At 42.1% G+C, this 26,171-nt stretch overlaps 2 protein-coding genes across 6 annotated transcripts in view; one reads left to right on the top strand and one right to left on the bottom strand.

The window, feature by feature from the left end:
• The window catches only part of LOC113646534 (CMRF35-like molecule 3), a 254,033-nt gene that overhangs the window by 169,753 nt on the left and 58,109 nt on the right, over positions 1-26,171 (top strand). The window lies entirely within an intron of this gene.
• The window catches only part of LOC113661138 (CMRF35-like molecule 8), a 256,058-nt gene that overhangs the window by 223,621 nt on the left and 6,266 nt on the right, over positions 1-26,171 (bottom strand). For 2 of the 4 annotated variants that reach the window (XM_047803586.1, XM_047803587.1), the window contains one exon: positions 25,892-25,969. In XM_047803586.1, coding sequence (XP_047659542.1) covers positions 25,892-25,969 — 78 coding nt within the window. Of the gene's footprint in view, positions 1-19,039; positions 19,523-23,072; positions 23,120-23,739; positions 23,845-25,891; positions 25,970-26,171 lie in introns of those variants that run through there. The other 2 variants (XM_047803588.1, XM_047803589.1) reach the window with 2 other exon arrangements.

Here is a 26,171-nt window from a genome sequence, read left to right as displayed (position 1 = left end):
TGTGTGTATGTGTGTGTGTGTGTGTGTGTGTGTGTGTGTGTGTGTGTGTGTGTGTGTGTGTGTTTGCGTGTATAAAGTGCATCACTAAATGCAGGTGTGTGTGTGTGTGTGTGTGTGTGTGTGTGTGTGTGTGTGTGTGTGTGTGCGTGTGTGTGCGTGTGTGAGTGAGTGCGTAAAAGACATTAGAATAAATAATACTAAAGTGTTAGTTTCCTCTCTGTATGGAGATGTTTGGGACACACTGCACATAATCTGCCTCAATAACAATATTTAATAATCAGTGAAATAATGTGTGAGATTTATTTATTCTCTGTGTAACACTCACCTGTTTTAACCTGCAGGAGAATCTCTGCGTAAATATCAGACAAAGGCAATGTCCGCTCTATCACACACCTGTAAGTGTTTCTATCCTCAGGTCTCAGATCAGTGATGGTGATGGTGAAGACTCGGGCTGTTTTGTCATCATACAGAGAAAATCTGGGGTCTTCAGCAGGAGATCCAGATTGAACAGGAATGTCTTTATTCCCCCCATAGGGACATTCACCTCTGCAGAGATACTTGTTGTAATCTTCATATCCAGATTTATAGGGACATTTAATCTGAACTGATCTTCCTCTGTATCCAGTTACTATAGTTACAGCATCAGCACCAGCTGGAGAATAATATACAGTGGAATGAATTATGATCCAGGAAAATGTTGCATCAGTGTAAGAGAAGAGGAAGGTACACAAGAGATACGTGTGTGTTAGAATATCATATACACCTATTATTACATGTATAATACACCTGTTATAAACACCAAACTCTAATCTCAATAATCTAAATCAGACATGTCAGACATCTGATATGTGCTTTACTTGATAAATATATTAAACCGACATTTTGTGTTGATTAACAGGAAGAAGAGAGATGAGGTTGCAGGTCGACCGCTCTGATAAAACATCAGCCATGATCTTTAAACATGTGACATGTAGTTAATGACTAGTGTTAGAACAACTCTTCAGTTTTACACTGTAAATAAACAGAGATCATGTTCACTTGTTTCGTGGTCACGTGGTCACTTAAACATGTACTTTTCTTCATGCACTAAGTGAAGTGAAGCTCCTCTGTGTGCTTTTGAAGCTAAACACAAAGTCTCAGCAGCCCTGAACTTCACTACATTAAACACAGGAGCCCATGAATACAAGGTCTGTGCTAAATGTCCAATTCTTCAATGTTACACTTGCAATGAAGATTAATGTGAAGTGCTTTTACTGACCTGGAATCAGGAAGAAGGTGAAGATGAGGAGGATCTTCATTTTAAATCCAGACTCAGAAACTTCATAAAAATAAAAATAATAAAATATAAGTTATACGCCACTCCAGTACTGTCCTTATCTCTGTGACTGGGCGTCTTTTTGTGTGTCATGAGAGGAATACAACATCATGTCCACTTCCACTTTTGATTAAACACTTTTGATTGTGTTTAGATAGCCGATAATCTTGTTTACGAAAGAGATTTTATTATTGTTCATTCAGTGGTTCGTGTTTTAATCAATGAATCGTTTAGGTTATGAATTAGATCTTATCCTTTCTACTATTCTTGTCTGAATAAGTGAATCATCATTCATTTAGTCAATATTTCAATCAGTGAATCATCTCATTCATGAATATTATTCTGACCTCTATTGTAAAGAGAGAGAGAGAGAGAGAGAGAGAGAAAGTCTACCAATTGTTTAATGTTTACATCGCTGAATCATCCTTTTTTGTTCAGTGGAATCATTTCGTTTATAAATGAGATTCTATCCCTTCCACCATTCCTTTCTGAATTGGTGAATCATCGTTCATTTAGTGGGTACTATTTGAATCAGTGAATCATTTTATTCATTCTGACATACTGTATGTTGTCCAGTGGTTAGTGTTTATATTAGTGAATCATTCTTTATAAATGAGAGTCTACCCATTTCACTCAGTGGATAATATTTGAATCATTATATCATCTAGTCGTGTTTATTTGTCAGTGTTTGCGTAAGTGAATCATTTTGTTCGTGACTGAGAGTCAGACATGTTTGATTTAATGCTTAATGTTTGAATCAATGAAAACCTAGGGTTAGGATTTCTGACAGAAAACCACTCAGGAAGTCTGTGTGAAGTGTTGAGGGTCGTTGTTACAACAGCTGCTGTCAATGTAACAGAAACAAAAGAACAGAAAACATGTTTCTGATACTAAACTAATGACCAGTGGTCATTATCAATGAGATGCAGAAAGAGGAAGAATTGGACAAAAATGTAGATGCTTGTCATGCAACCTTATATACAGTAATGTGAAAAAGTGTTGGCCCCCTTCCTGATTTTTTTTGTACATCAACACAACCAATTATAGGAAACAACCAAATATAATAGGTTTGTTGTGAATGGTTTATTAAGTTTTTGTTTGTTTTTTATAATTTCATGGTAAACATTTTGCTTATCCTGCATGTGGATGCAAATATAATGTAAATACTCAACTGTCTTTTTTATGGTAAAAGTTTTGAATCTTATCGACCTAGATGCTTCATAACTTTTTCATTCATTTCATTCATTTTCTACCGCTTATCCGAACTACTCTCGGGTCACGGGGAGCCTGTGCCTATCTCAGGTGTCACTGGGCATCAAGGCAGGATACACCCTGGATGGAGTGCCAACCCATCACAGGGCACACACACTCTCTCATTCACTCACACAATACGGACAATTTTCCAGAGATGCCAATCAACCTACCATGCATGTCTTTGGACCGGGGGAGGAAACCGGAGTACCCGGAGGAAACCCCCGAGGCACGGGGAGAACTCCACACACACAAGGTGGAGGCGGGAATCGAACCCCGACCCTGGAGGTGTGAGGCAAACGTGCTAACCACTAAGCCACTAAAAAACTTAATTTATACTGACGTACGTGACATCACTTATGAATTAATTTAAACATAACAGTTTTGAATTTTTTAACTTTCTGTTCTATAGTGGTAAGACTGTAACATGAGTTTGAGATAATATAAATCTAAATACAATATAATGATAAAAGGTTGCAGGGTATTTTTCTTGTCTTCATCATCTCCCCCTCCTCTTTTGCTGGTGAGACGAACTTCACGGCAAACAGCTGATCACAGTTTAGACATGTATTTGATACTTATGGAGTAATTTATACTGACATATGTGTCCCTTATGTCTCTTTTCCACCGGAAAGAACCGGGTGCTGCTTCAGAACTAGCGCTAGTGCTGGTTCAAAGTTGGTTCCACTGGCGAACCTTCTAAGAACTGGTTTGCCTTTCCACCAGCTAGAGAGCCATCACAGCACCGAGTGTGATGTCACTGTATACGTGTCACGTCTCCCAGCAACGTTAGCGCAGCAGCGGCAAACACAAAAACAACAACAATGGCGGATGTTGTTTTACTGTTAATGCTCATGGCTTTGTGAACCTACATTGGCATCCAAACGCGGTGAATAAAACATGTAAGTGCAGCTCCGTCTATTCTGTATAAACGGAGGTTGTAATCGATAAAGTACATAATGTTATTTTATTGTTAACACAGAAAAAAATTTAGCCCTAGCATGTAGCTACCTACTATCATGTGTGCCGATAATATATAATATCGTGGTAATGTATTAAAGTAAAAATGTATTAAACATTAGAAAACTTAAGGTACATTATCAAATGCGCTAACAGTAGCCCCGCCCACAGCCCCGGACACAAGCGGATCTCAAGTCTAGACCAGCAACATTTTGGTGCTACTTAAGAACCACTTTTCCTGGTTCAGAGCCGGTGCTTTGGCGCTCGAAACAGAAATAACTGGTTCTAAATTAGGCTCTGGCTCCGAACCAGCACTCGAACTGCCTCAGTGGAAAAGGGGCATGTGTGACACGTGTTTCGGATTGCGTAGGAAACCCTTCCACAATGCCACTAAGGAATGTGTCCGGCGTGATGACGTCATAGCGCGCGCCACTAGGTGATGCGCCCCGATGCGCTTCATTCTGAATTAATACACCATCACGGAAGCCATCACTGCAGCGTTCTCCATGTCATTATTTCAGTAATTAATCCTTTTGGTACTTCTATACAGGTACAGTAGTTGTAAATTAAGACAATTATTTAAAACGAACACTATTTAATGCAATACTATCGAGTTAAGTGTGTTGAAACCTGTTTGTAAACTTTTGTATTACTTTTGATAGTGTGTCATGAGCTACTAGGCCCGAGCACATGCGTAGTATGGGTACCTCGTGGTCAACGTGAGAGACGCTATCTGTTATAATTACTTAAAATATTGATGTTGTTGATTTTCTTAATTATGTTACATTGTTTCAGACGATTTGATTGTTTTATTTCAATTTAAGAGGAAGTAATAATGTAAGTTATATGTATGTTTCAGAATATTCCATTCTTGCAAAGAGCATGTAAAGTTAAGGAAGTGTGAAGAAGCAGCGATACACACATGTATTGACTGTCATATATTGAGTTTTTGTTATGTCTATGTTCATGGTGATTCTGAATTAATACACCGTCATGGAAGCCATCACTGCAGTGTTCTCTGTGTCATTATTTCAGTAATTAATCCTTTTGGTACTTCTATTCAGGTACTACAATTTTGGAGGCACCGCTGGGATAGATGTTCAGTGGATCAACTTCCTGATCGGTAGAGCCCATCTAGCAACATCATCCCCTTCTCAGTGATTCAGATGTGCAGCAGTGTGAAGTAGGACAAGTGGTGAGAAAGATCTGGTTGAGCAGTGCACGTGAAGAACTACAGTTGGTTCCTTCAGTGGCAATGTCAAGTCAGTGAGGTAAACGCCACTCTTAACACACTGTTTATACAGTTTATTCAATGGAAAACAAAATATGCACCTGAACTGACACTGAGAAATATTTCTGAGGCAACAGAAGTGCCAGATAGCCTACATCTGGTAGCAGCCAATGGAATAAACATGCTACTGTGGGTGGCTGGAAATGACATTTAAGCTGGCATCTCCTGGAACTAGGGGGAGGGAGATATTAATTCCTGTGCTTGTCCTGAAGGACCAAGAATTGTCCAGACCTATCATTGGATATAACGTCATTGAGCAGATTATGAAGCAACATGAAGTGAATGGATTCCCTGATGGGACTGGTTTAAACTTGTATAAGACTTTTGGAAATGCTTTCCCTAGCCTTAAGACGAAGGAGGTTCACACCTTCATCAATTTAGTGTCTGCAGAGGACTCCAAAGAGTATGCAGTTAGGAGAGTGAAGGAAACTGTGAACATCCCCAAGCACACTGTTATGAAGATTCAATGTCAGGTAAAAGTGCCTTATGTGACACAAGATAGCATCTTGCTGTTTGAACCACATGTTAACCCTCAACATTCTGATGGACTTGAACTATTTGACACCCTTCTTATTATAAAAAAAAAGTGCTCGCCCATTGGTTACTATCAGTGTGCAGAATGGAACAGATCATGACATCACACTTATTGGCAGAACAGAACTATAAACACTGCAAGCAGTTAAATCGGTGCTACCAGCCAAAAAATCACAGAGTGCAGTCACAGCCTCTGTTACTCAGATCCCAAAGGAAACCATTAGTGCAGACGTCAACAGGGATCCATGGGATCCTCCAGTCCATGTCAGCCATTTTAACATTACCCCAACAACAAGTAAAGCAGATGTTGCGTGAGGAATGTCACGTTTTCTCAAAGTCAGATGATGACATTGGCTGTATTCCAGGATTGCAACTGAGTCTTACCCTAAATGATCACACCCCTGTTGCTCACACCTACTGTACACTTCAGTTCCTAAACTGCTATACCAGGAAATGAAGGACTACTTATATGATCTGATTGCCCAAGGATGGGTGCAGAAATCCCATTCTCCTTACTCATCCCCAATCGTCTGCATCCGAAAAAAGATGGGAGCCTCAGATTGTGTGTCGACTATAGAAAGCTGAACAGCAAAATAGTTCCTGACCGCCAGCCGATACCTAGGGTGCAGGATGTACTAGATGGACTAGGAGGCAATGCATGGTTCTCTCTATTAGATTAAGGAAAGGCCAATCATCAGGGTTTTATGTCCCCGGAGAGCAGGCACTTGACCGCATTCACTACACCATGGAGCTTATATGAATGGTGATGCATTCCGTTTGGCCTTATGAATGCGCCAGCCGCATTCCAACGTTTTGTGGAGGAATGCCTGGACGGACTACGGGATAAAATCTGCATACCCTACCTCGATGACATTCTTGTCTTCACCGAGTCATTTAATGAACATGTTGAGGCAGTGAGGAAAGTACTGCAAAGACTGAAATGCAACGGAGTTAAGCTAAAACTGAGAAAATGTGGACTTTTCAAGAATGAAGTACGTTATCTGGGGAGACTCGTCTCAGCTGAAGGTAGCCGTGTGGACCCTGCAGATACTGTACTGTAACAGATACTGTTTGCTGTAACAGCACTCAAGGATAAGACACCAAGCACTGTGGGAGAAGTACTGGGCCTGCTCAGCTATTATCGCCAATATATGAAAGACTTCTCCCGGGTCGCCAACCCTCTGTATGACTTGCTAAATGCCAAGGCGGATTGTAGTGAGGACCAGAGGAAAGGGAAAAGAAAAAGGGAAACTCACAAGAAAAATCAGGTTGTGCCATCAAGTCAACCAATTGTGTGGACAAAACACCATCAAGGGATTCTTGAAAAGTTGATTGATCACCTTATCCAGCCTCCTGTGCTAGGATTTCCTGATTTCTCCCAACCATTTATCCTTCATACAGATGCCTCCAAACAGGGGCTGGGAGCAGTCCTGTACCAGAATCAGAATGGCAAGTTGAGAGTCATTTCCTATGGCTCTCAGACGTTAACAGCAGCAGAAATGAACTATCACATGCACAGCAGGAAGTTGGAATTTTTAGCTCTAAAATGGGCTGTGACTGACAAATTCAGGAATTATCTCTACTATGCACCAACTTTTACTGTGTTCGGTGACAACAACCTATGTCCTGATTTCGACCAAGCTAAACGCCACTGGATGTCGTTGGGTTTCGGAGCCTGCAGATTTTCACTTTGCCATCCGTTATCGTCCTGGTAGAGAAAACATAGATGCAGACACACTGTCCAGAATGCCAGTAGATCTGGAAGAAACCATGAAAGAGAAGAGCTTTCATCTGATGATGTAGGAGCATTGATCCAAGCAGTTGAGATTCAAAATGATCAAAATGCACCCCTCCCTATAGCCTGCCAGAGTGCATGTGAGATGGACAGCGTGGAACCTCTCAAAGCCCTGTCAAAAGAGGAGATTAGACAAGCTCAGAGGGATGACAAAGAGATTGGAAAAATCATTGAACACTTACAGTCAGGATCCAAGCCTCTCCAGCAGTGGCATTCAGCCAGTTCAATACCCAGAAGTCTTTGGAGAGAATGGGATAAATTAAAGTTGGATGAACATGGTATTCTGTTTCGAAAAACATCCCAAAGGACCCTACTGGCATTACCGACTCAATTCAGACAAACTGTGTTAAGGGAACTGAAAAAAGATGGGAGCCTCAGATTGTGTGTCGACTATAGAGAGCTGAACAGCAAAATAGTTCCTGACCGCCAGCCGATACCTAGGGTGCAGGATGTACTAGATGGACTAGGAAGCAATGCATGGTTCTCTCTATTAGATTAAGGAAAGGCCTATCATCAGGGTATTATGTCCCCGGAGAGCAGGCACTTGACCGCATTCATCAAAAATCATTGAACACTTACAGTCAGGATCCAAGCCTCTCCAGCAGTGGCATTCAGCCAGTTCAATACCCAGAAGTCTTTGGAGAGAATGGGATAAATTAAAGTTGGATGAACATGGTATTCTGTTTCGAAAAACATCCCAAAGGACCCTACTGGCATTACCGACTCAATTCAGACAAACTGTGTTAAGGGAACTGCATGATGAGATGGGTCATCAGGGTCTTGACCGTACTACCAGTCTCATTAGAGATCTTTTTTTCTGGCCATATATTCAAAAAGAAATTGAACACTATGTCCTCGTAACCTGCTCCTGCCTAAGACAAACAAACAAAAAAAATATGTAGAGAGACGAGAGCAGCACTTAAAAGCATCAAAACCACCTAACCCATTTGAATTGGTGTCCATTGATTTCCTTCAGTTGGACAAATGCAAGGGAGGCTATGCATAAATTTTGGTGATCATTGACCACTTCACTCGATTTGCACAGGCATATGCCACCACCTCAAAATCAGCAAAAACAGTGGCTGACCAGTTATTCAATGACTTCGTCCTCAAATTTGGTTTCCCTTCAAGAATTCACCATGATCAAGGAGGAGAATTCAAGAATCAGTTGCTCGCTCAGCTCAGAAAGTATAGTGGCATTGCTGGCTCAAGGACAACACCCTACCACCCCCATCCCTCCACCTCTACCCCGTGTGTTTCTCTGTCCAGGCCCAACACACCCATGAAGTGGTCTGCCCAGGAGCTGTTCACTCCGGTGCCAGGGCACCGCGGGTCCTGGGTGCAGCAGCGGAGGACGCGTGCCGGTCCCTGGCCGAGGACCTCTCCCCCTCCACCACCGCCAGTCTTCGAGATCCCCACCCGGAACCGCTTCGCCCCCCTTCGCGAGACGGACTGCGACAACGTGATCATCGGAGTCTCCATCGTCCGCCACGTCCGTGCTACTGTGCTGCCAACGTACCAGCGAGGAATTGAAAGGTTCAGTAGAGTTTTTGCCTTAAATGAATGGTTACAGTCATGGTGCCAGGCTCAGAAACTACTCTTTATCGATAATTGGAATGTTTTCTGGGAGCGTCCTAGGCTATTCCGTGCTGACGGCTTGCACCCCAGCAGAGTTGGAGCGAAGATCCTCTCGGACCACATCTCCAGGGCGCTGAACACCTTCTGACTGGTAAACTACTCCTTAAATTTAAATCTCAATAGCCATCCTTCACCTCAGCACATTGACACAAAAAATGCATACATAGCTAACCCTATAGAAACTGTGTCTGTTCCCCGAGCAGTGAGATCAAAAAGTAAATACGTGAGAAGTTCTCGAAATAATCTTACTGTAATTAGACCAGAAAAATGCCAAAGAAACAAACAAAAACAGTTCTTAAGGTTTGGACTTCTGAACATTAGATCGCTTGCACCCAAAGCACTTATTGTAAATGAAATGATCTCAGGAAATAGCCTTACTGCACTCTGCCTCCCCGAAACTTGGATTAAACCAAATGAATACATCAGTCTAAACGAGTCTACACCATCAGGATATATCTATAAGCCCGAGCCTCGTCTGACTGGTCGTGGAGGTGGTGTCGCCACTATCCTTAGTGATTTCCTTACTGTTACCCTTGGAACACAGCATAGATTTAGTTCTTTTGAAGTGCTTGTCCTTAATGTTACACTATCGCAGATGCACATGAAGAAATACCTGATGTCTCTTGCTCTAGCGACCGTGTACAGACCCCCCAGGGCCCTACACAATTTTCCTTAGAGAATTCACAGATTTTCTCTCAGACCTATTGGTTAACTTTGACAAAGCATTAATTTTAGGAGACTTTAACATTCATGTTGACGACACAAACGATGCTTTAGGACTCACATTTATGGACTTACTAAACTCACTTGGGCTCAAACAAAACATCACTAGTGCAACTCATCGACGTAATCACACACTAGATTTAACAATATCACACAGAATAGATGTCACTGATATAGATATCATTCCCCAAAGTAATGACATCACTGACCATTACCTCATAATGTACACACTACCCGTAGAACAGACTATCTATGTCTCCCCACATTATCGACACAGTAGAACTATTATTCTGACCACTAAAGACAGATTCACAAATAACCTGTCTGATCTGTCTAAACTTCTTACTGTACCCTTAAACACAAACGACCTGGATGCAATGACTAACAGCATAGACGCTCTATTCACTAGCACATTAGACACCGTTGCCCCAGTCAGATTACAGAAGGTTAGAGATAAAACACTTGCACCGTGGTATAATAGTTATACTCATACCCTCAAGAGGGAGACCCGTAACCTCGAACGTAAATGGAGAAAAACTAAATTAGAGGTTTTTATAATTGCGTATAAGGACAGTATGTCCAGCTACAGACAGGCTCTAAATGCTGCTAGGGCTGAGCACCTGAGCAAACTCATAGAAAATAACCAGAACAATCACAGGTTTTTATTTAGCACAGTGGCTAGTTTAACAAAAAAACAGAAATCTGAGCACACTATTCCATCACAGTGCAGTAGCAAGGATTTTATGAGATTCTTCACTGATAAAATCGAAAGTATCAGGAATAAAATAGGTGACGCTGAACATATGAGAGTAACTAGTGACACAATCTCACCTAAGGCTTTACAGAGCTTTACAAGTACAGGACAGGAAGAGTTAGATAAACTTATTACTACAGCTAAATCAACAACATGTTCACTAGACCCCATCCCAACTAAACTACTGAAAGAAGTGTTACATAAAGCTGGTGAGCCTCTTCTTAATATCATTAACTCCTCGTTATCTTTAGGTTACGTCCCGAAGTCTTTTAAGTTGGCAGTTACTAGGCCACTCATCAAAAAACCTAACTTAGACCCAAATGAACTATCAAATTACAGGCCTGTCTCACACCTTCCGTTTATGTCTAAAATACTTGAAAAGGTTGTGTCTGTCCAACTGAGCTCCTTCTTACAGGAGAGCAACATCCTTGAAGAGTTTCAGTCAGGTTTCAGGCCCCATCATAGCACAGAACCTGCACTTGTTAAAGTTACAAATGACTTGTTCTTAGCTTCGGACCAAGACTGTATGTCCTCATTAGTTCTACTTGACCTTAGTGCTGCATTCAACACTATAGACCACAACATTCTTCTAGATCGCTTACAAAATTACACAGGTATTCATGGACAGGCTTTAAGTTGGTTTAGATCCTACCTGTCAGACCGATACCATTTTGTAGAATTAAATGGTGAATCCTCCAGTTTATTACCAGTTAATTATGGGGTCCCTCAAGGATCAGTTCTAGGACCTCTGCTTTTCTCGATATACATGCTTCCATTAGGGAACATTATTAGAAGACATGGGATTAGTTTCCACTGTTATGCTGACGACACACAGTTATATATCTCATCAAAACTAGATGAAATAGCCACAGTGTCCAAATCAACTCATATGCCTTAGAGAGATAAAAGACTGGATGAGCTGCAATTTTCTGTTGTTAAACTCTGATAAGACAGAAATACTACTTATAGGTCCAAAAACCAGTGCACAGAAACTCTCACAACTTAACTTCCATTTAGAGGGATGTACTATTACAACTACTGTTGTACTGTTGTCAGAACTGCTGTGATAAACATGAATCAACACTTTCTAAACAATCAGATTTGAGAAATAAATAGTACAGTGACATAAATAATGGACTTTATTCTTCAAGTTGGCAGTTATTAGGCCAATCAGTAAGAAACCTAATTTAAATCCTAATGAACTATTGTTACTGTTTGAATCATATCGCCCATACTACCAAAACAGCCTTCTTCCACCTTAGAAATATTTCCAAGCTGAGAAACATCCTGTCTGTATCTGATGCTGAGAAGTTAGTTCATGCATTCATGACCTCTAGACTGGACTATTGTAATGCATTACTAGGTGGTTGTCCTGCATCTTTAATAAATAGGTTACAGTTAGTCCAAAATGCAGCTTTTATGCAAATTTTATCATCTCTACATTGGCTACCTGTTAAGTTTAGAATTGATTACAAACTGCTGCTACTTACGTACAAGGCTCTTAATGGTTTAGGTCCAAGGTATCTAACTAGTCTTCTAACACGTTACAATCCTTCATGCTCTCTGAGATCACAAAACTCAGGACTTCTGGTAGTTCCCAGAATGTTTAAGTCTATTAAAGGTGGTAGAGCATTTTCTTATCTAGCTTCCAAACTTTGGAATAGTCTTCCTGATAGTGTCCGGGGCTCAGACACACTTTCCCAGTTTAAATGTAGATTAAAAACTCATCTCTTTAGTCAGGCGTACACATAATACATCCTATAGTATCATGCACTAGTACATCAGACCAGCACATTTTATGAACAGCAGATATGTTAATCCCTTTCCACTGCTTCTCTCTTTGTACCCATCCCGAGGCATCCAGACACTGTACCAGCTCCCATCGTCCTCTGTGGGACGTAGCCTTTGGATGTCCACTGAGCCGAGACCGACCCTAAGAATCCTGAGACATCTCCAGTTAGACTCTGTGATACTAAGGAGATCTGAAGTCCATGATCCTTACACCAATACAACATTTAACTGACTGTATATTACAATAACACCCCCAGTGTCACCCATATGAGGATGGGTCCCCCTTGAGTCCGGTTCCTCTCAAGGTTTCTTCCTTTACCAATTGACTTTCCTTTTTGACACTGTTTGAATCATTTTGTTTCTCGAAGGACTGTCATATTTTTCTTGCTGGAGCAAATGAATGGAGTTTGCAAATGACTTCCTATTTTTCTAGACCTACCATATGGAACTATTTACAAACAAGAGCTTATTGTCTAGTGATAAACAAGGACTTTTGTAAGTTGAAATGAGCAATATCACAATTGTGAATGTATGCTTGTAAAAATAAGAAAACGTACAAGTAATATGACAACTATTTTGTAATACTTGATGTTATAGACACCTGCTAGGTAAAGTTAAAACGTTAAATACTGTAAATTGAGCATATCTGTGACAGTAATTCGATGTCGGGACGACATCGTTTTATGGAGGGGAGAGTGTGATATACTGAAAATGTTACATTTATTTTTTATAATATTCATTATAGTGTTCATTAAATAGTGGTTAATTTCCAATTCATATTTTTACATAAAACAAGTGTTTAATTTAGCGCATTTATTGGGTTAATTATTAGTTGACGTACTTGCGTGATGACGTCATCACTCGCGCCACTAGGTGATGCGCCCCGATGCGCTTCATTCTGAATTAATACACCGCTACAGAAGCCATCACTGCAGCGTTCTCCGTGTCATTATTTCAGTAATTAATCCTTTTGGTACTTCTATACAGGTACAGTAGTTGTAAATTAAGACACATTTAAAAACTAACACTATTTAATGCAGTACTATTGAGTTAAGTGTGTTAAGTGTGTTGAAACCTGTTTGAAAACTTTTGTATTACTTTTGATAGTTTTGATTACTTTTGATTACTTTTGATAGTGTGTCATGAGCTACCAGGCCCGAGCACGTGTGTAGTATGGGTACCTCGTGGTCAACGCGAGAGATGCTATCTGTTATAATTACTTAAAATATTGATGTTGTTGATGTTCCTAATTATGTTATATTGTTTCAGACGATTTGATTGTTTTATTTCAATTTAAGAGGAAGTATTAATGTAATTTATATGTATGTTTCAGAATATTCCATTCTTGCAAAGAGCATGTAAAGTTAAGAAAGTGTGAAGAAGCAGCGATACACACATGTATTGATACTGTCATATATTGAGTTCTTGTTATGTCTATGTTCATGTTGATTCTGAATTAATACACCGTCACGGAAGCCATTACTGCAGCGTTCTCCGTGTCATTATTTCAGTAATTAATCCTTTTTCTATACAGCTACTACACACACACACACACACACACACACACACACACACACACACACACACAATGTACTTCAAGACAAGCTTTTATACATTTCCAAGCCTTTAAACAATATGGCATTCATACTGACTTTAAACCAACATCCTCCACCATTCCTTTCTCTCAAAGTCGGTGACCCTGTGGTCAGCGACTGGTTGTATTCTTTAAGGTATACATTCCTTTCAAAAAGCACCAGCTTGCAATATCATCTCACTAAGTCTCTCCCGCACAAGTATTGTGGTTTCCCTTTACGGGTTACTGTCAGTAGTGTCCTATGAGCACTGAGGGTTGACCTTTTTTTTTTCAAGAGAGCCTTCATAAACACCATTACTGAGACAGCAGCAGATCTTGCAGATCCTCCAGCAGATCCCTCAGATTTTGCAGCATATCTGACTCAGAGCCTTAAGGACACCTTGATTACACACTGTTCTGGACTTGAAACTGCTTCTCACTCTGCAACACAGGAGTCAAATGATAGAGTGATTTCTCTGTCAATCACCAGTCTTGATTACTTTTATTATAGAGTATGTGAATGCGCTTTTTACAATGGGCTTTGTCTCAAAGCAGCTTCACAGAACATAAACATAGAACAGAAGGTAAACAGAAGGAGAAATATAAAGAATAAATATAGTAAAAATTCAAGCTATATATAGTTCACAGTATGTATGTATGTATGTATGTATGTATGTATGTATGTATGTATGTATGTATGTATGTATTTATCCCCAATGAGCAAGTCTGAGGTGACTCAGGCAGCAGTGGCAAGGAAAAACTCCCTCAAATTGGTAAAGGAAGAAACCTTGAGAGGAACCGGACTCAAAGGGGAACCCATCCTCATATGGGTGACACTGGAGGGTGTGATTACAAATATACAGTCAAACAAATGTTGTATAGGTGCAAGGATCACATGGAGTTCAGATCTCCTCTGTGTGTTAGATACGTATGTTTTACTGTAACTCCATGTCTTCTGACTGTTTTATAGCAGAGATGTCTTACTGTAGGTTTCATTATATGATATTATGATATAAATATCAATAATAAAACCTGTACAATACTAATGTGTCCCCATATTAATGTGCGTCACTTAAATAAAAAAAAAACTATTTGCTGGTTATTTTTGCAGAGATTCAGGAATGAATAAACTGCAACAGCTCATGTTTACAGTGTGGGTCTTATATAGTGTCTTATATTTACATTTATATTTACATCATTTATCAGATGCTTTTTATCAGTTCAACTGACTGAAGTGCTTTACAGTCTTTTTTAATAACACATGCTCCTGCTAGTCCAGTGAACCATCTGAGAACCATCAGTCGAAGCACCCAGTTTGACTGGTACAGAACGAGAAGAAAGGAAGATGAAGAAGATTTCTTAAGAGCTTAACAAAGTGCTAATTTAAGTTCTTGTTGAAGAAGCAGGTCTTTAGTGTTTGTTTAAACTCAATTAGCTTTAGCAGCTTAGATGTTTGTGGCAGATGGTAAATGGTCAGGGCAAGCTAGGATTTTCATTGTTTAATGTTCTGTCTAATTAAATTATTTAATATTCCCAGGTTACACAGATGCTGTTGTAAAAATGTACAGTTGATTTAATTGAATGAAAACCAATCTAAAACAATACAAACCAAATACAGAAATAACAAACAAAAAAAACATATGTAAAGTTACTGTACTGTACTGTATATATAATATTGCTCAACAAAAGTGAAAGAAGTCAGATATACACACAGTTAAACAAGAGGAAGCAGAAATATGACACATATTTTACTATTAACAGCTACATCAACCTTCATGAGTAATAAATGTATTGAATCCAGATTTTTTTAAACATCTTGAAAATAGTGAAATTGGGAACATAAAGCTGTGTGTAAAATACAGTCCATAATCAAAAGGGATTTATGTATAAATAAACATTTATATATTCAGAATAGAATGTTCCAGGTGTCATATATTTTTGACAAAAATGTAATTTTTTAAAACTATATTAAAATATAAGATGGCTTACTTTTTACTGTTGTGATGTTGTCAGGATTGTTGTGATAAACATGAATCAACACTTTCTGAACAATCAGATTTGAGAAATAAATAGTACAGTGACATAAAGAATGGACTTTATTCTTCAAGTTGGCAGTTATTAGGCCAATCAGTAAGAAACCTAATTTAAATCCTAATGAACTATCACATTATATATACACAGTTATATATCTCATCAACACCAAATTAACTGAGTGCGTTAAACAGATAAAAGATTGGATGACACGTAATTTTCTGTTGTTAAACTCTGATAAGACAGAAATACTACTTATTGGTCCAAAAACCAGTACACAGTTGATGTACTGTTACTAGTAGCTTGACAGTGAAAGACCTGGTGTTTATTAGACAGTAACCTGTCTTTAAAATCATATCACCATATTACAAACACAGCTTTCTTCCACCTTAGAAATATTGCCAAGCTGAGAAACATCCTGTCTGTATCTGATGCTGAGAAGCTAGTTCATGCATTCGTGACCTCTAGACAGGACTATTGTAATGCATTACTAGGTGGTTGTCCTGCATCTTTAATAAATAGTTTACAGTTAGTCCAAAATGCAGCTGTTAGAGTTCTCACTAGGACAAGAAAGTATGATCATATAACCCCCTCAGACACACTTTCCCAGTTTAATTGTAGATTAAAAAATCATCTCTTTAGTCAGGCGTACACATAATACATCCCATAATATTGTGCACTATTACATCAGACCAAATGCACATTATCATAATAATGTTATATCATAATATAATATTTAAATAGGTGCTAAAAAGAACAAATAACTCCGATGAATGCTAACTAGCTGTCACGATGTGACACGGTGAAACAAAAGCGGGTGAGGATCCAAACGCAGTTTACGGGTTTTAATAAACAAAACACAAACAAACAGGCAGGCAACGCGGAACAAACAGGAATCGGGAACATGGACATGCACACACCAACACCAAAAACGACCAACAACATTGAAGTGAACAGACAGAGTATATATGGTGAACGAGAACCAATCCCAAAACAGAGACAGACAAGGACTAAGACAAAACACCTGGGGAAGAGAATGAATGTAATTAGTGTCCATGGTAACAGATAGGTGGGCGGGGTCAACAATTAACATCAGGGAGAGACGGCTGACAGAAACAAGGGGAAAACACAGACAGACACATTACAGAGCCCCCCCCCTACGAGCGGCTTCCAGACGCTCCCAAGTCCACAAAACCCAGTTCAGGCGGGTGGAGTGAAGGCGCAACCAGGGTGGGAGGGCGGGTCGGGTTCGTGTAGTGGTGGCGCCCGCCGAGCAGGAGCCGGAGGCCGGGGCGGCGCCGGCAGAGCCGGAGGCCAGGGCGGCGCCGGCAGAGCCGGAGGCCAGGGCGGCGCCGGGAGAACAGGAGGCCAGGGCGGCGCCGAGAGAACAGGAGGCCAGGGTGGTGCCGGAGGCAGAGCCAGAGACCAGAGCAGGACCGGAGACCAGGGTGGTGCTGGAGGCGGAGCCAGAGACCAGAGCAGGACCGGAGACCAGGGTGGTGCTGGAGGCGGAGCCAGAGACCAGAGCAGGACCGGAGACCAGGGTGGTGCTGGAGGCGGAGCCGGAGGCCAGAGCAGGACCAGAGACCAGGGTGGTGCTGGAGGCGGAGCCAGAGACCAGAGCAGGACCGAAGACCAGGGTGGTGCTGGAGGCGGAGCCAGAGACCGGAACGGAGTTGGCAGCCAGGGTGGTGCTTTGGGCCTATGAACAGGGACAGGAGGTAGAAGGGCTGGCAAGTCCAGCGAAGCAAAACACAGGAAAACAGAAACATGCATAGGTTCAGGCCAGGCAGAGAGTTCAGGTAGTTTGGGTGTCATGATGTCGACCGCGTCCTCTGACTCAGTCATTTCGGTCGACCCGGCCGATTCGGCTGGTTCCGTCAGCTCGGCCGGTTCCGCCGACCCGGTCGGTTCCGCAGGTTCCGCCGACCCGGTCGGTTCCGCAGGTTCCGTCGACCCGGTCGGTTCCGCAGGTTCCGCCGACCCGGTCGGTTCCGCAGGTTCCGTCGACCCGGTCGGTTCCGTCGACCCGGACGGTTCGGCAGGTTCCTTCGGGCCGGTCGGTTCCGTCGACCCGGACGGTTCGGCAGGTTCCTTCGGGCCGGTCGGTTCCGTCGACCCGGACGGTTCGGCAGGTTCCTTCGACCCGGCAGGTTCCTTTGACCCGGTCGGTTCCGTCGACCCGGTCGGTTCGGCAGGTTCCATCAACCCGGTCAGTTCCGTCGACCCGGTCGGTTCGGCAGGTTCCATCGACCCGGTCGGTTCCGTCGACCCGGTCGGTTCGGCAGGTTCCATCGACCCGGTCGGTTCCGGTGACCCGGCTGGTTCCGTCGACCCGGTCGGTTCGGCAGGTTCCATCGACCCGGTCGGTTCGGCAGGTTCCATCGACCCGGTCGGTTCCGTCGACCCGGTCGGTTCCGGCGACCCGGTCGGTTCGGCAGGTTCCATCGACCCGGCAGGTTCCGTCGACCCGGTCAGTTCCGTCGACCCGGTCGGTTCGGCAGGTTCCGTCGACCCGGTCGGTTCCGTCGACCCGGTCGGTTCAGCAGGTTCCATCGACCCGGTCGGTTCCGGCGACCCGGCTGGTTCCGGCAACCCGGCTGGTCCAGCTGGCGGCTTAGGGATGCCGGCCGCCCGAGCCGACCTCATCGGGGTATCCGCCAGTTTGGAGACCAGCCGGTTAGCACGGACCTCAGCCGAGCTCGCCGGTACGGTAGCCATGGGAACTGGCTCAATCACGGATGTGCACGGGACTGGTCTGGGCGGAGGCACTGTGGAGCATTCGGGCGTCCGTGGCTGATTCCACTCTGTGGCCCACGGATCCCGATGCTTGCTGCCCCCCCCCAAAAAATACTTACGGCCGACTTCCGTCTCTACAGTGCTCACGCTCAGCGTGGACCCGTCCAGGAGCAACGCCAAGTTGACGAACTCCGAGAATGTCTTTATTTCTCTGGTAGACGGCATCAAATACCGCAGGATCTCCCTTAGTCCGTGCTTAAAAATGTCTTTGAGCGCCTTCTCATCGAAGTTGACCTCGCTGCACAGGTCCAAGAATACCTCCGTGTACTCCTCAACTGGGGCGTCCTCCTGACGTAGGCAAAACAGGAGTTCTGCTGGATCCATTGGTGGTTGGTCGTTCTGTCACGATGTGACACGGTGAAACAAAAGCGGGTGAGGATCCAAACGCAGTTTACGGGTTTTAATAAACAAAACACAAACAAACAGGCAGGCAACGCGGAACAAACAGGAATCGGGAACATGGACATGCACACACCAACACCAAAAACGACCAACAACATTGAAGTGAACAGACAGAGTATATATGGTGAACGAGAACCAATCCCAAAACAGAGACAGACAAGGACTAAGACAAAACACCTGGGGAAGAGAATGAATGTAATTAGTGTCCATGGTAACAGATAGGTGGGCGGGGTCAACAATTAACATCAGGGAGAGACGGCAGACAGAAACAAGGGGAAAACACAGACAGACACATTACACTAGCTATTTACAGTAGCATAAATACAGGAGTTGCTCTTGCTCTTGTAGACGGCTGTTGGAGCTGCACCATAAGAGCTGGTCTCAAAACTCACTGCTGCATACATGGGACTTTCACCTGATTTCACCACTGATGGTGAAGTAGCACTGACTGCTGAGGGTAACTGAGCTGTGGAGTAGAAGTCCTGATCAGGAGGATCTGATGGGTTTTGTGCTGTAGAATAAACAGTTGTCGGTAATTCAGTGTTGCAGTAAATGGTTTCAGAACCGTCAGGGAGGTTTGTGGATAACTGAGCAGTGCAGTAAATTGTGTTAGAAAGAGATCTGCTGTCTTTAACCTCCTCGTAGTCATAGGCTGGTGCTGGAAGCTGAGCACAAGAAGGAAAAGAAACAATTATATTGAATTTAGGTACAAAAAATAGAGAAAATGAAACATGCATTTCTGTAAAAAAAAAAAAAAAAAAAAAGCTCTTAAAAACAGCTCAAACAGATTAAAGTCTTAAATATGGTCTAAAATCTGTATATATTTCATTTTCATTCATTTAAATGCCAGATGCTTTAAATGCACATCTTTATAATGTTTAATAATTTATCAACATTACGAAGTAAAGAATTCAGCCAGGGAGAAACACGGACACGTGACAGAGGTAGATATTAATGGTACTTATTAATATATTTTGGCTAAATGAAACTGATTCATATGTCCAACCTTTGGCTGATTTAATGGACAATTTTATGTGTTTTATTTATTTATTTATTTATTTATTTATTTATTTATTTATTTATTTATTTTACTTAAATCAGTGCTTTCATAATTGTTTATTATCAAAAAATTTGTGGACATTGTGAAAAACTGAATTTAATAACCTTTACATCTGAAACTTTATCCTTGTGCTGTATTACTGTATACTGCATGCAAGATGAATATAAACCCAGATCATGACTGTTTAAAGACGTGTTCACTCACTGGGCACTTTATAGCAATGCCAGACCATCACTGAGTAGTATTAGCACATTCATGTAGTTATCTAATCAGCCAATCATATGGCTGCAGCACACTGCCAAAGGTCACACAGATACAGGTGAAGGGCTTCAGTTAATGTTCATATCAACCGCACAGAAATTCCCTCCTGTCAGTGAGTCCTGTTCTGGGTTGTAAAGAGTGAAACCCACTGAGGTCTTCTGCAGATGTAGCCTATACAAGGTTCAATGTTTTATACATTACACCCAGCACGTGGTGAAATACTTAAAACAGCCTGTGTGATGTCAACAGTTAAGGTTAACAGTTAAGACCAGACATAGGAACAGTTTCTTCCCTCAAGCAATCCATCTGATGACCAATTAACACCATGGAACACACAACACCTAATATTTGTTCTATGTATACCTCAATTGCACATTTCAAACTTGAACATCTGTACATACATACATACATATTGTCTAAATGTTTACTGTTACTTCAACCGCTCATTTCACAATTGCACGTGTGTACATACAAATTGTATATATTGTATACCTCAATTGAACATTTCTCGCACTTGCAAATTTGTACATACAATTGTCTATATTTGTATATGTATATTTCATGTGTATATTTAAACTGCACATTTCACATTTGTAAATGTGTACATAGAATTATACTGTATATGTCATTCTGTTAGACTGTGGAGCTTCTGGCACTAAAACAAATTCCTCGCATGTGAAAACATGCCTGGCAATAAAGCTGATTCTGATTCTGAGGTAACAGACATCAGACATTTTCCTTCCTTCTGATTTACATTTACGACATTTGGCAGAGGCCCTTATCCAGAGCAATGCAGGTTTAACTCATACAACCAAAGGTAAAGGGTTTTGCTCAAAGGCCCAGCAGTAGCAGCTTGGGGGTCAACTTCCAATCAGTAGACCAGCACCTTAGCCACTGAGCTACCACTTTACCATTCTGATGTTTGATATGAACATTAACTAATGCTCTTAACCTCTATCTGCATGGCTTTATGTACAGTATTTTGCTGATGCCGCACGACTGGCTGATTGGATATGTGCAGGCGTTCTTAATAATGTGGACATCGAGCATGTGTGTATATGTAAGGGGCAGGCACAACCTTAGTCTGCCAGAAAGGGGTGGCAGAGAACTGTGTGAAGGGGCGGCAGAGAGCTGTCTGAGAGCGCTAGACTTTCATCTGTGCTCGTTTGGCAGTGTCTTGTCTTCTCGGTATAGCCACACTCTTGGGCACCAAAACTTTAATTTCTTAGTTAACTTTCTGTAGTGAGCAGTAAAAGGTTTCTCCTCTGCAGTCCTAACTTCTTGTTCTTGTTCCCACGAGCTCCACTTGAGTTCAGTCCTTCTGCTAACACACTAGTAACACACATGTTCTAACCTAAGATGTGGTTCACTCAGTTTGTTCAGGTCTCCTGTACACTGATGCCTGGGTTCAAATTGTCCGGGATCAGCGCAGATCTTTCAGGGATCCGCGCAGACTTTTGGCCATGTGCGTTTGTGTTTGTTTGTGTCACGTGATTGCCCCCGGTCCTCTCGGTCATCACACCTGTTCCCTATTGTGTGTAATTGTCCTTTGGTGTATATATGTGAGCCGCCCTGCCGATGGCAGCACGGATTCATTAAGATAAACACAATATACAATATATACAATATGTACGTTATTTCCCCGTGTCGTGTGGATTATGTTTGTTTCCCTTATGTATTAAACCCCTATCCTGAAGCTATCTTGCATACGGGTCTGTCTCCGATCCACCTCCGTGCGGGCTCTGACAGAATGAATCCGTCGAATCGACCTAGCAGACCCAGCAGGATAGCTTCCAGCTCGGACCAGCTTTTTTTTTTTTGGTGAAGGACGGCACTCCATTTCCGGTTTCTCCGATGAGGACGTCGCTTCACTTCTCGCCCTGGACTGTTCCGCCAGTCCTTCTGGCCCTTTTTTCCGGTGACATCGCCCCGCATTTCTCCGGTGAGGGACGCCGCTCCGTTTCCGGGTCAACCGAGGAGGATGTCACCTCACTACATTTGTGGAGGATGTCACCATCCTACTGGGGTCCCTTTATTTTTTTTGGTGCCCTGCGGCATCGCCCCGCATCTCTCCGGTGAAGGACGCCGCTCCGTTTCCGGTTTCTCCGAGGAGGAAGTCGCTTCACTACTTCCGTGGGGGGTGCTGCAGGCCTGAGGCGGGGGCTCTTTCCCGCCCTCCCACCCTTTTTTCCAGCTCGTCGAAGTGAGGGTTTGGCCGCGGTGCGTTGGGGATGCTGCTCGGCCCTTCAGCTCGGCGGTGGACGTCGCTCGGCCCTTCAGCTCGGATGCGGATGTCGCCTCGTGCCTTGCCGGGTTTTGGCGCATCGGGAGCCGCGCCTTAAGGGGGGAGTCTGTCAGGGATCAGCGCAGATCTGTCAGGGATCCACGCAGACTTTTGGCCAAGTGCGTGTGTGTTTGTTTGTGTCACGTGATTGCCCAGCTTTCGTCTACTCCTGCCGGTCATCACACCTGTTCCGCATTGTGTGTGATTGTCCTTTGGTGTATATATGTGAGCCGCATTACCGATGGCAGTGTGGATTCATTAAGACATATACAATATGTACGTTAGTTCCCCGTGTCGTGTGGTTTATGTTTGTTTCCGTTATGTATTAAACCCCTTTCATTTGAAGCTATCCTGCATACGGGTCTGTCTCCGATCCACCTCCGTCTGGGCTCTGACACAAATGTGGTGTGAGTGAATTAATTATTATAGATCTCACAGCCAAGTACACAACTAGAACATAATCAGGGATTAACTTTAAGTCTATTTAACCTTAAAGTTTATGTACAAATTCCGTCAGTGCGTCATATTTGGTTTTGTGCAATCCATCATGTGACCCCATCATTAGTTCTGTGGTTTTGTTAAAATCAGCTTTTAGAAAAACACAACTCACCACACGGGGGTTTGTGGAGCTTTTTAAGGATTGGGATGAAGATGAGGCTGAAAGTTGGGGGAAAAAAACAAGCAACCGTTTTAAAGATGACATTATGATATGTGAAAAAAATTACAATTATAAATGAATACAGTTTGTAAAGGGTGCTTGTCTCTATGGACCTCATGCATGTACATTTCTCTCTACTTGGAGGATTAATGTCTCTGGAGACTTGTTTAATTTACTCTTATTTACTAATTGAATGTTAATAAATGCCCTAATTAATATTGTTAAAGTGTTTACAAACACAGTAGAAGTTAAACACATCACCAAATATGCATTTTAAAAATTAAAATGTTATTTAGAGAAAAATAAATTGTTCCAATTTTTCTGAGTGTGGAGTTTCCTGATCCACCAAATTTGTCAGTATTATGAAAATCGGGTCTAAAAGCATTTAGTCACCTTTAAAAGTCATATGATGTGTAGTTTCTACAGGAAGTGTATTGTGTGTGTGTGTGTGTGTGTGTGTGTGTGTGTGTGTGTGTGTGTGTGTGTGTGTGTGTGTGTGTGTGTGTGTATTTATATTAGACACATAAGTGTTGTGCATAACATTCACTGTGTTCACCTTTCATGAGTTAATTCTGACGTTATTACCACATTAAGTAGTTGTGTGAATGGAATACAGTACCTTGGTTCTTCTTTTTCCACTGTATCAGTCCAGTAAATAAAAGGGCAATGAGAAGCAGCACGAGAACAACAGACACGGCAGTGATGACAGGTAAAGTTTGGAAACCTGGAAGAAAACAGAACAATTAAACTTTAGGTTTGTGTCTATGGGAGTGTGTGTATATGTGTGTGAGTGCATGTGTGTGTATGTGCGTGTGTGTGTGTGCATGTACAGATGTGTGTGTTTGTGTGTGTGTGTGTGTGTGTGTGTATGTTCGTGTTTGTATGTGCATGTGTGTCTGTGTCTGTGTGTGTGTGTGTGTGTGTGTGTATGTGCATGTACAGGTGTGTGTGTGTGTGAATGTGCATGTACAGGTGGTGTGTGTGTGTGTGTGTGTGTGTGTGTGTGTGTGTGTGTGTGTGTGTGTGTGTGTGTGTGTGTGTGTGTTTGACTGAGTGTGTGAAAGTGGAACTGTGGCGTTCAGACTGGATTTCTAACTTGATGTTGCTGAAACTGGAATATTTAGTCATATAGGAATTAAAGTCTGTATTCTTTCATGCTGATAAAAGCTTTGGCTGAAAAAATCCTGAAGACCTCGAGTCAGATGACAGTCTGAGGTCATTTATCTTAATGACATGGACATTAATTACCTGAAAACATTCAACCACACGGGATCTACATATATCTTTAATTTTGTTTTAAATCAGGTTCTGCCTTATCAGCTGGACCATTAAAATAAAATGCTGACAAAAGAGCAGATGTTCTAAACCAACATGTTGGGTTGTTGCCAGAATAACTCAGTATTAAGACCTGTAACCTACCCAAACTGAGCACAAGACCACAGTGAGGCAAAGAACAACAGGGTTCTGTTCAAACAAACTAAACACTGCATGAGTAAAAACACCCTGGAGACTGAAACTGGAAATGTAGACTTCACATCTGTCCAGACCACAAACCCACTGTGAGATAAGTGCAAGTGCACCAGGTGTAGAGGGGAAGTAGACCTTTGGGTGGGAATGTTACTGTGGCTGCAGCTTTAAGTTTCAAAGAGTCATGTATTCATTTCAATATAAATCCTGAGAATACATTATTATTATTATTATTATTATTATTATTATTATTATTATTATTATTATTATTATTATTATTATCCATCCATCCATCCATCCATCCATCCATCTTCTACCGCTTTATCCGGGGCCGGGTCGCGGGGGCAACAGACTAAGCAGGGATGCCCAGACTTCCCTCTCCCCAGACACTTCCTCCAGCTCTTCCGGGGGAATACCCAGGCGTTCCCAGGGCAGCCGAGAGACATAGTCCCTCCAGCTTGTCCTAGGTCTTCCCCTGGGCCTCCTCCGGGTTGGACAAGAGCCAGATTACGTGTCCGGGGATTGGGTTGCCGAGGCCCCTTCGACTGCCACCCAATCCACAATGCACCGACCCCTTATGGTTCCTCCTGCAGGTGGTGGGCCCACGGGATTATTATTATTATTATTATTATTATTATTATTATTATTATTATTATTATTATTATTATTATTATTATTTTATTTTCTGCAAAATGTCTTCTAACAAATATACTGCCATTTTTTGGCCTAAATTGAGTTTTCTGTCTGTAATGTGTGTATTCTGTCTGTAATGTGTGTGTATTCTGTCTGTAATGTGTGTATTCTGTCTGTAATGTGTGTATTCTGTCTGTAATGTGTGTATTCTGTCTGTAATGTGTGTATTCTGCCTGTAATGTGTGTATTCTGCCTGTAATGTGTGTATTCTGTCTGTAATGTGTGTGTATTCTGTCTGTAATGTGTGTATTCTGCCTGTAATGTGTGTATTCTGTCTATAATGTGTGTGTATTCTGTCAGTAATGTGTGTATTCTGTCTGTAATGTGTGTATTCTGTGACATGTTCATCATTAGAAGGTGCTGTGATGTTGATGGTTAAAAGGAAATGAAAACATGGTAATGGGTCTACAGTTACTTCCTGTCAGTTGTTAAAGCACAGGGCAGAGCAGCAGGTTTAAAATAACATGGTAGATATTCTACATACCCTGAGATGGGGGAGTGATGGGGGTTTTGTGGGTAGTATAAGTTAGTAACTTATCTGAAATAAAAAAGAGACAGATTTAATGATGTGAGAGAAATGTGAAGAAGAAGTCAGGTAAAAAAGTTTATACCTGTTACTGAATGTGTCGTGTCCCCATGGGTTGGAGTGAAGTGTGTGGTGTGTGAGACAGAACTGATGGTGGGATCAACTGGAAGAAAGGAAACAGGCCATTTATCACTCTGAGTTTACACCCTTATTGTGTGTGTGTGACATTTACACATACGGCTTTCTTAAAGGGTGAGTGTCTGTGTGTGTGTGTGTGTCTGTGTGTGTGTGTGCGTGTGTGTGTGTGTGTGCATGTACAGGTTGTGTGTTTGTTATTCGTTTAACATTTCCCAAACAGAGAGCAT

This window comes from Tachysurus fulvidraco, chromosome 18 (genome assembly GCF_022655615.1).
Source record: "Tachysurus fulvidraco isolate hzauxx_2018 chromosome 18, HZAU_PFXX_2.0, whole genome shotgun sequence".
Taxonomy (NCBI): Eukaryota; Metazoa; Chordata; class Actinopteri; order Siluriformes; family Bagridae; genus Tachysurus; species Tachysurus fulvidraco.
This window is presented reverse-complemented; position numbering and strand designations above follow the sequence as displayed.